Source organism: Aedes aegypti, unplaced genomic scaffold (assembly GCF_002204515.2).
Source record: "Aedes aegypti strain LVP_AGWG unplaced genomic scaffold, AaegL5.0 Primary Assembly AGWG_AaegL5_hic_scaff_1996_PBJ_arrow, whole genome shotgun sequence".
Classification (NCBI taxonomy): Eukaryota; Metazoa; Arthropoda; class Insecta; order Diptera; family Culicidae; genus Aedes; species Aedes aegypti.
In genome coordinates, this window is record NW_018735484.1 from 26,493 (window position 1) to 37,512 (window position 11,020).

Here is an 11,020-nt window from a genome sequence, read left to right on the forward strand (position 1 = left end):
CAAGCTTTTGATCTACAAACAAATTTTTCATGCCAGCATGTTGTATGCTGTATCAATATGGACTAGCTGTTGTAATACCAGGAAAAAAGCTCTGCTGAAGATTCAAAATAAAATTTTGAAAATGATTCTGAAGCTTCCTCCCTGAAAAGTACTAATGAGTTACATAGTATTTCCAATGTTGAAACATTGGAACAAATGTCAAATAAAATAAATAAAAATTTTAGACAAAAATCGTTGCAATCTTCTTTTGCCACGATTTATGCGTTATATATTTAGTTTAAGTTAGCAGCGTGACACACTATTCTTCAAACGGTATTAATTAAGCTACGATTTTGTGTTAATGTGTTGTATATCGATTTTATAAGCATATCCTTTGCAATTGAAACTAAACTATGAAACTAAACACAACAGGGGGCCCCTCATTGTGAAGCCCTCTCCCTTTTCCTTCCAGAAGACGAATCAGCCACGATCTGAGCTGAAACTCTTTTTAATAATAATAATAATAATAATAATAATAATAATAATAAATATTTTAACATGTGGGTCGGCAACGGTGACGTGACTCGTCGACGGTGGCAGCAACTGTATGCTCCTTTTATACTGGAGTTTTTAACTCTTTCTCCAAGAACCGCTGCACTTTTACCACATCAGGGCGAACTGGGAGGACACTTAAGTATTTTTTCGCACAGCGGACAAAACATCCGACGCGAGAGATGTCTGGCAGAACTGCTAAGTTATCCTAAGAAGGATATTCAATGACTATACTTAAAAAAATAGGCGATTACGTCGGTCGAGAGTCTTTTCAGGTTGGAAATTTTGCCGATTTTCTAGGATATAGAGTATTTTCTTATACTTATACAATATGAAAATGTAACAACTGGCAAGCTCGCACACATAGTTTGTTGCGAACTATGGCGCCAAGGGCGAAAGCCAGGCAAAAAAAAGATAAATAATAATAACAAGCTCGCTCACAGTGAATAGCTTACTGTGGAGATGTTCATAGAACACTAAGCTGTTGCAGAACGTAATACCAGAAAAAAAAATCTTGTTGAACTATTTCGTGTTATGTATTGAACTTTTTCCACTCCATAGTGGTATTCGTATTTACACACGCGAGCATTTATATTAATACATGCAGAACGACTATTTATGGCCCATTATTATTTCTAATTTATGTTTATCATCTCTGTGAAACTCCAGGACTATTGATACGAACTACAAACGTAACGTGCAAACTTTGTACGATGATCTCCAACGACAATCAAACAGCTGAATGAATCGATGCGCAGTCACAAGCAACGGTTACCGAAATGGAAACCACTAGACGTTCCCAGAAACGCGAATTGGACCGCGTTGAGCGTGAGCTCACTGAAAATAAAGAGAAATCTACACAGTCTGTCAGGGCAATCCGTTCGAAGAAGTTCTTGCCAAGCTGAAGGATAAAATCAGCAAGAACAACTTGGAACATGGAGAGCTCCGTTCAGCGGAAGTTCTTTACAAAAAGTACATTTCTCGTATCGAGGACGATAAATGTTGCCCCAGTTTGCCACAAGGGAATGGATGGTGCAGATGTGCAGGACATAAAGTTCAGAGCTTTCAGATGAAATTCGCCGACTGCCGGAAAAAATCGAGGCCCTTGAGCGCATGCTGAAAGCGGAACCAGAAAAAATACGATCAATTGCTGGCCTTACAACCGTATTCAGAACGCATTGCAAAGCAAACCGAAGAAATACCGAAACTCAAAGAACAGCTAGAAGAGACTGAACGTAAACTGGTTCAGGCCTCATCAGACCTTGAGGAGTGCCAAATGTCAATTTTAAGAAACCTAACTCAAGCGTTCAGTTGATCAATTCTATTCTGGGAGACATGAGTATTCTAGACGAATCTGTCAGAGATATTGATCGAATGAAGAAAGGCATTGAGAACTTGAAAATTGAAGTAGCTGTGAAGACTCCTGAAGGAACAACTGCTTCCCTCGATGATATCAAGTTGGAACGAGAAGCACTTCGTGGTGAACTGCGGGTTGAGCGTATTTCCATTGACGCTATGCAAAACAAGATTGATGAAGAAACGGAACGTATTGAAACAATCTGCATCAAAGGTACAACCAAATGAAGGAGAAAGAAATTCAACTGCAGGAATCTGTACAGTCATTTGGATTCAGAAAAGGCCAAGGAAACTTGAGTTGGGAGAGAGATCGCCTCTTGCCAGAGAGAAATGGATGAGACTGAAAATAAACTCGGACCAGTGAAGCAAAAATTTGATCACTGAAGAAAAATCAAAAGCCAAGGCTAAGGAAGGAAAACCGTGCAAACCTAACAAGGCACAAGCCGAGCTAGAAGAGCTTAAACGAATGGATGCAGAAATTGTTCGTTTGTGTAAAGAATTGGATGCTTTGTCCCGTCTAAATTTGGCAGAAGAGATACAAAAAATTAAACGCAAACTTCAAGAATCCAATGAAGAAATGAAGAAGGTAAAATAAAACTAATTTTGTTCTGAGACATAATTTTTACGATTATTTTTTATTCTAGATTATTGCTGCAATCGACGAAAAGACTTATCAGATTGATTCGCTCAAAAAGGAAGTTATGAATCAAGATATGATTGAGCGTGATTATCTGGACAACCGCGACTTGATGAAATTAAAAGACGAAACAACTTCGCTGAAGCAAGGTCTGGACGCATTGATGCAAAGCATTGGCGACATGGATGCACCAAACGTGGCCCAAGAACGAAACAAACTGCTTGAACAACGAGATGCAATCCAATCGACGAAAAGCCAAACAACTGGTCAAATAGCCCGAATTGGAGAATCAGAGCAAAGCTTTGAAAAAGAACTGGATCGATCGGAATTCAAGAACGCTGTGAAGAACTATCTAAAAACATACAGCGAATCGGTGGTGTTGAAGAAAATGATAAGTGATATTCTCACAAATACCGCAATGCCCTCGAGTGGGCGCTCATGAAAATATCACGCAGAAAAGATGGAACAAATAAACCGCTCTATCTATTCTCTGTGGAGGATATCTATCGTGGGAATGACATTGACTACATTCGTATCAAAACTGAGGACGAGTCAAAACCCGATAAAGTTACAGATAAACGCCGACAATATCATTACCGAGTAGTCCAAGCCAAAAATGACGTGGAGATCGACATGCGAGGACGTTGCAAGTGCTGGTCAAAAAGTATTAGCATCGCTGATCATACGAATGGCACTAGCAGAGACATTCAGTAATAACTGCGGAGTGATGGCCTTAGACGAACCGACCACCAATTTGGACAGAGAAAACATTGCTTCACTGTGCGAAAGTTTGCGCAGAATTGTTACGGAGAGAGAAAACGGTAACTTCCTGTTGGTCATTATTACCCACGATGAGGACTTTGTTACCAAACTAGAGAAGTTTGACACGTATGTTTGAAATGTAATAGTTTTTGACAACAACTATAATGTTAATTCTACTTGCAGATATTATCGCGTCTCCCGTGACCACGATGGAAAGTCGATAATCAAAGAAGAACAGCTGTAAATTAATTCACTGTGTGAATGTTGAACAATTCATAAGTTTCCCTTGTTAGTTATTCGTTGAAATCATTCCAATAAAACATCAAACTGCTTTAAACAAAAAAAGGTCCAAATACCTTTATCGATTCTCATTTACCCGCTTACGTTGGCAAGCACTAGAAGTTTTTTTCGACCCGTATCAAATTTTCAAATCACTGTAGGCATCTCTAAGTTAACGCAAATTTAACATTTTTCTACAGAGCTTTTTTCTTGAGCGCTGAAAACAAATTTTATTAGATTGACCGATTGACTCTTAGGGTAGCACCCATAGAAAAGTTTCAATTTAGGTTTAGATGTACCGGTATTCGCCACCAAGTTTATTTACCATTTTACGACACAAACAGGCATGAATCGATTCATCAAAGCACTGAATGTAGCATCATTCACAGAAAATCTTCAATTTACTGACAATACCTAATTTTCTTTACAATTTTTCTTGCAATAACTATATGATTCAGTCCTAAAAGCGATTGGTACCGGGGTATGTATACTCCCGTGCAAAAGTTTGGGGTTCACCCCCTCAAAACTACAAAAGTGTTCTTGTCCATATCTCTGTGATTACACCTCCAATTGAAACTTTCAAGCCGCATCGAAAGGCAAAGAGTTATTCTTACTTCGTATGTTTTTTTGCAAAAACATTTTTTGAATTTTGTTTACTAAAAATTTTTAATTAAAGTTGTTACAATTTTCAAAAAACACACCTGAAAAATCATATCTATTTCGAAAAACGGCTTTGGTGCATTTATATGTCCGATACTGTATATTCAGCTAATTGAAAAAGTACAGATTTTTATTTTTAATGTATAGCTTATCTTAGTTTCAATATCCAAGATTTGGACAATATATTTTATATGTAAAAGGAACAAAACGATATTATTTATATGAGCGGATAATCTAGACTCCCAGAACTTCATACATTGATTAATAGTTTAGTAGAGTAAATTTCAAACGCATTTCTTACATCATGAACAACATATTTGAGTGATTCCAAGCAACAGCACCAAAATTTGGTAAATTTTTTAATTCATTTTTTTCTATGAGCTGAAAACTTTGCACAGTTTTCCAGTTCCATCTAAATCGTCATTTTTCCGATATCAAATCTTCAAGTTGAGTCACGACTAACTTTTCAAAAGGGTGTATGTGAAAATGGTTCAAAAAATATTCAAAAAGCTGCACAACAAAAACGGTTCGTTCGATTGTTAGACAACTAAAGAAACAAAGTTTTGACACAAAAACTCAAATATCTCAAAACCCTATCGGAATACCAACGTAATTTTTTTGAGAAAAAAACGGTCACATTATATTGGGTCTACCACAAAAGGCCGAATCACAAAAGGCCGAATCACATAAGGCCCGAATCAACAAAAGGCCGAAAGCACAAAAGGCCGAATCATACAAAAGGCCGAATCACAGAAGGCCGAATCACAGAAGGCCGAATCACAGAAGGCCGAATCACAGAAGGCCGAATCACAGAAGGCCGAATCACAGAAGGCCGAATCATAAAAGGCCGAATCACAAAAGGCCGAATCACAAAAGGCCGAATCACAAAAGGCCGAATCACAAAAGGCCGAATCACAGAAGGCCGAATCACAAAAGGCCGAATCACAAAAGGCCGAAATATTAAAATAAATTTTACGGAAAGCCTTATTTTTCTACAATTTTAAGGACATTTTTACAGTAGGGTAAGCGGGACAAGATGCACAAGTGACATTACTAGCTGAATCGGAGTGTATGGTTAGTGGTTTTTGGGTGTGTCAGCTGGTCTATTCTTAGCTGACACACCCAAAAAAACGTTCTATGATGGAGCTTAAGTAGTGGTACTGTTGTATTTTGTACAACATAATTGTAAAAACCTGGCGAAAACTGGAAGGGTATACAGTGCCTGTTCGATTTTGGCAACATGCAAAAATTTTCATGTTAGGGATAGTACACAAATTATGTCACGCTAAATTTAAAATTTTTCGACCACCTCCCCCCCCCTTTTTGTCACACTTTTTGTATGAGTCTTCCAAAACTTTTGTAAGGCTTGTCACGCTTGGGTTGACCCCCTCCCCCCCCCCTTGGAGCGTGACATAATTTGTGTACGACCCCTTACCTAAATTTAATGGTTGTTTTTATTAAAACTTGTATCGACGTATAAAATTTACCTATTTTGAATATGGTAAGCCTTAAGAAGGCCCACAGAATCATTGAGATTGACAGGATTTGTGACTGACCATGATCCATTTTTGTGTACATGGATTTCCGTGTTGCCAAATTCAAACCGAGTCAAAATCGAACAGGCACTGTACGATGAAAAGTATTCTTCGTAAACTTAGTTTTCTTATGATCACTTAAGGTGATTATAAAACGAAGCCAAACTTTGAATTTTAAAGTGCACAAGACTGGAGAATCTGACAAGAGTTCGCGTTGAAAATCAATCAAATTGCTTGCTTGTGGTAGTGACAAATGGGATAAAATTTGCGGAGCGCTATTTGGTTCACAAGTCTTGTGCTCTTGAAAATTTGAGGTGTGGCTTCGTTCTATAATCACCTTAAACACTTGTTATACCCTATCGCAGCAATCATTCTCCTGCTTGTTGCGTAAAAGACTATGTTGGCATTATACCGGGCAAACGCTTGCTGTCCGAACTCGCTGTCGCTCGTCGGACCTAAAAATGAAAAAACATCCTCTGCTTGCATTATACCGGGCAATTGGATTTGCTATTTGCATGACACCAAATAGATGCTATACACAACCTTCGGATATCGGAGACTTCGGCGGCCTTCTGCCGCCTCAGTTCCTCTATCCTCAATGCGGCTTCGCCGCATGTAAGTTTTGCACTGTTTACTGACATGACTGCATTTAACAAAGCATGGACTTGTTCTTTTCATATCCAAGCTTTATTCTTTAGGATTGTAACTCTAATTTGGCCTTCTGTGATTCAGCTTTTTGTGATTCGGCCTTTTGTGATTCGGCCTTTTGTGATTCGGCCTTCTGTGATTCGGCCTTTTGTGATTCGGCCTTTTGTGATTCGGCCTTTTGTGATTCGGCCTTTTGTGATTCGGCCTTTTGTGATTCGGCCTTCTGTGATTCGGCCTTCTGTGATTCGGCCTTCTGTGCATTCGGCCTTTTGTGGTAGGCTAGAATGTATTCGGCCTTTTGTGATTCGGCCTTCTGTGATTCGGCCTTTTGTGATTCGGCCTTTTGTGATAATCCCATTATATTAGCTATCTACCATAAAAATTTGTCACAATTTTCACATTTAGTAGAAAAAAAATTTTTTTTTCGGTGTAAATTATTACGGGAACCGCAGTTTGTTGCTGATTTTATTGTTAAGGGCCTTGCGTGAATTAAACGGATTAGGGACAAAACGTCGAAAGACAAAACGTCGAAAGACAAAACGTCGAAAGCCAAAACGTCGAATGCCAAAACGTCGAATCCCAAAACGTCGAAAGGGACAAAACGTCGAAGAGACAAAACGTCGAAAGCAGTTATTTTTCAGGACTAGCGTTGCTAAGGGAAAAAATGGTTGCGATGCGAACGGCGTTTGAAACAGCAAAATTTTCACTTTTCATCAAAGTTAGCATGGAGAAAAAATTTCAGTAAGATGTCAATTTCACATCCATTTCTGACCAGAGAAGAAGCAGTGAAGCACTTTAGGAAGCAAAATCGCCGCACCTTTGGATGCTCATAACGGCTAATGAAGAGAATCTAAAGAACAGTGTAAGGTGCTCAGGGGCAACTAAAAACTGGTCGGGCAAGATGAAATTAGAAAGTTTTGTACATGATTTCTATAGATTTGAGTAGGTGTTTCATCCCTAAAAGTGTATTTCGTTTGGTAGTTTGGTGTTCCTGTATCTAACATTCTCATCTTCATGGAATTTCACTATGATACCTTGCCATTTCATCTTTCCCCAGCCGTTTAAACTCGCACCGGTGAGCTTTTATTTTTCCTTTTTTCTACAATTCGTGGGCGAACTAAATTTTAATTTCCACCAAAGCAATATGTTTCGATATGTGGGAATTACACCTGTTTTGTATATAAGGAGCGTGAGAATTTTTCTATAGATTATTTGGTTTTATTAAAACATTATTGTTGACCCCAAGGGTCTTAATTTTTTTTATTCGTGGATATTTTACGGTTAAATAACTTCTCAAAAATAGATGTACCAGTTAGCAATTGTTCGCAGGTAAATTGGATTTGCTACTGGTTAAGCTATCGGTTGATAAATTATTCATTTTTATGAAACACACTCATTTTTTGAAGAAGCCTTTGACATCAATTTTATCATATATACTATTTAACTTTTGATAATTATTGAATTCTTTATTCTTTGAAAAAATACTCATTCTTTTATCGAATAGGTACCATTGAATCGATTTAATAACTTGCTTTACCAAAACATATGTTCTTCATCAGGATTTTCATTTCAGGAACATTTCAGAATTTTTTTAATATGTACTATACAATTGATTTCTATACATTTGACAGCATGATTTTTTATAGAGATCGGCTATAGTCAAATCGTTTAAACACTAAATAATAAGTTTTGGATATTTTCAATTTGCAAGACCAGCCAAAACTTACAAAATTACGATGATAACATCGGAAGAAAAGTATTTTTCACGGCCTTAACTGTTAAAACATTGTTAAGCGTTTGGATTTGAAACTACATTTTTATTGATTATCTCCGCTTTTCTTATTAATCAAGGTCAACGTTTTGCAAGAAAAACTCGTATTTTTTTCTTTTCGACATTCTGCACTTTAGACGTTTTATCCATTCGACGTTTTGTCCCTTCGACGCTTCGGCATTCGACGTTTTGGAATTCGACATTTTGTCTTTCGACGTTTTGTCCATTCGACGTTTTGTCCCTTCGACGTTTTGTCCTTTCGACGTTTTGGCATTCGACGTTTTGGCATTCGACATTTTGTCTTTCGACGTTTTGTCACCCAACCAATTAAACAAGTCGTTTTCATGTATTCATTAGTATTATGTATATTATATGTAAAAATATTATGTATAAGGTACCGTGGGGCAAGCGGGTAATGGAATTCGCATAGTTGAGATTCTTCCAATTCTAGAGACTTTAAATTGAAACAAATAAGGTTGTGTATATTTTTTAGCTTGACTCCCACCATATATAAGCAGCATGCTGAAATTGATTTTGATGAAAAATTGAAGAAAAAAATACAGAAAAAGTTTTTGAAAAATGTCTCCTTACTTTTCACTTGCCCCAAAAGTGGGGCAAGTGAAAAGTTTACCGTTTTGAACAATAAATTCAAAAACAAACAGTTATATTCACGATTCCTATTAGCTTTAACACTTGTTAAGGCTTCCCAATGAACAATAACATAAGTAACATGTAAACAAAGAAAATGTTATTCTTATCACTTCAATTTTCTTCTGTTCAGTTATGTTAGTTGAAATGATTCGACAACATTATAACTGCAACATTTCCAATGTTAGTTCTTACATTATAGGACAGCAATTGCATTTCTGCTTTGTAGAATTTCCACCGCTCGTTATTTGTTTTTGGGAAAGTCGGATATGACGTCGGATAACTCTTCGGGAGAAATCAAACGGAATCCTTCAATAACGTATTTAGGGTCTTTTTTATGTGGATAGACCTATATCCCATTTTTATGTTTTGAACTAGCTTTACATAGACATTCCACAAGATTTCCGTGTGTTCTCTAATATTGCAACTTTTCAGTCAACGTCTTCCTTTTAATTGGCTGCCCGAAGTAGACATATTGATATTGTAATGTTTGGCAACATCTTTTAGAGAATTTCCATGATTTCTAATAGCTTTTAACGCTTGAGTATAGTGTTTCTTGAATTATCAGCACGTTATGTTTTTCTATGATAATTGCGAACCATGTTTACTTATGGCTGCTTAAAGAGAAAACACAAATTCAATCTCTAACGATAAACTTTTCACTTGCCCCACCTGATAAGAAAATTGACGGTGTTTAAATTTAGTTATTTTTAGGTCTACATCGAATTAATACTAAAACTTTTTTTTATTGCGGTTTGAAACTGTCACAGAGGACAACTAAGAAAAAGGAAATTATTTTCCGCAACTTTTTTCCACTGAAAATATTAAAATAAGATTGTACGCCGCCAACTTGTTACGGAGTAACAGTTGACAGGTTAACAATTTTTCACTCTATTATGCAATAATGGCTGACAAATCTCAGAAATCTCTTACCTATCGTAATGTTCTCAATGACCTCAAAGGTTTACGCATGAGTTTAAAACGTTTATTCACATATTCAGTAAAATATATCAATTGTTTTCACTTACCCCATTTACCCACTTGCCCCGCGGTACCTTATGTATAAATATTATATGTATATGTATATACAGTTGTATTCAGAATAATAGTAGTGAAAGCCAATTTTCATACATAATGCTCAACTTTGGCATGCTGTAACTTTGTTTCCTTATGAGCAATCGGCATTAAATTTTGGCAGTAAACTACAATTATACTCAATTTCATTATCACAAAATTTGAAAAATTTCACACTGCCGGCTAAAAAGTTAAGCACCAGGTGAAAACGCTCAAAATAATAGTAGTTTTTCTTTTGTAAATTTTTGTTCAGCAACAACTTTATAAAAAAATGTATTGTTTATACATTTATAGCTTGGGTGGAAACAGTTGAAACGATGAATAAAGAAAAATTAAAAAACTCAAAATACAGTAGATATTTAAATTATTAAAACTACTATTATTTTGAGCGATTTCACCTGGTGCTTAACTTTTTAGCCGGTAGTGTGAAATTTTCAAATCTTGTGATAATGAAATTGAGTATATTTGTAGTTCACTGCCAATATTTCATGCCGATTGCTAATATGGAAACAAAGTTACAGCATGTCAAAATTGAGCATTTTGTATGAAAATCGGCTTTCACTACTATTATTATGAACACAACTGTATGTATAAATTAAAATGAATTAACAGATTACACGAAAATAAAATTTTTTTTACCAGGATATTTTTTTTAGAGTATGATCGATGAGTTTCTAAATGTTATATATAAACTTTAAAAGTTTTGGATTTGGGTATGCGTTATGAGATCATGAAAACATTTTATTAATACTTATTTATTTATTTATTGTTATTCAATTTTTTTACAATATCGAACACTTTTGCATCATTATCAGTACAGTTCGAGTATAGTTTTGCTTTAATTTTATTTTCTGACAATGGAATGAAACAGTGAAATTTTTGGGTTCCTTGGATCGTTTTCGCGATATTATATTGCTCGCTGAGCTCTGATGCCGTTAATTCGTACTCTTCAGTAGTAGTAAAACAAAATGATAATTTTGTTAAATCTTCTTCTTTTCTGCGATTCGCCCAATCAAATAGTTCTTTTGCAGTTTTAATTGGATGCTCACGTTCTTTGGCTAAACTTGCTCTTGTGGCCATGCGCTTTATGGTTCCTCCAATAGCATCACAAGGACCTTT

General features: G+C 36.2%; 2 protein-coding genes across 2 annotated transcripts; both read left to right on the plus strand.

Moving 5' to 3' along the window:
- The first annotated feature begins 1,866 nt into the window (after positions 1-1,866).
- Positions 1,867-2,966, plus strand: LOC110680911 (myosin-2 heavy chain-like). Its single transcript, XM_021856699.1, has 3 exons — positions 1,867-2,101; positions 2,286-2,473; positions 2,532-2,966. Exons 1-3 carry the CDS (start codon positions 1,867-1,869, stop codon positions 2,964-2,966), a joined length of 858 nt encoding a protein of 285 aa, XP_021712391.1.
- Positions 2,967-3,140: 174 nt separating this feature from the next.
- Positions 3,141-3,530, plus strand: LOC110680912 (DNA repair protein RAD50-like). The gene is made up of 2 exons (XM_021856700.1): positions 3,141-3,412; positions 3,470-3,530. Exons 1-2 carry the CDS (start codon positions 3,141-3,143, stop codon positions 3,528-3,530), a joined length of 333 nt encoding a protein of 110 aa, XP_021712392.1.
- The last annotated feature ends 7,490 nt before the right edge of the window (positions 3,531-11,020 follow it).

Bases quoted from the DNA above. Each gene is read 5' to 3' on its own strand.
- LOC110680912 (XM_021856700.1), top strand. From the start codon at position 3,141: ATGACGTGGAGATCGACATGCGAGGACGTTGCAAGTGCTGGTCAAAAA. The intron at 3,413-3,469 runs GTATGTTTGAAA...TTCTACTTGCAG, and splicing joins AAACTAGAGAAGTTTGACAC to ATATTATCGCGTCTCCCGTG.
- LOC110680911 (XM_021856699.1), top strand. From the start codon at position 1,867: ATGAGTATTCTAGACGAATCTGTCAGAGATATTGATCGAATGAAGAAA. The intron at 2,102-2,285 runs GTACAACCAAAT...AAAAATCAAAAG, and splicing joins TGAAACAATCTGCATCAAAG to CCAAGGCTAAGGAAGGAAAA. The intron at 2,474-2,531 runs GTAAAATAAAAC...TTTTTATTCTAG, and splicing joins CCAATGAAGAAATGAAGAAG to ATTATTGCTGCAATCGACGA.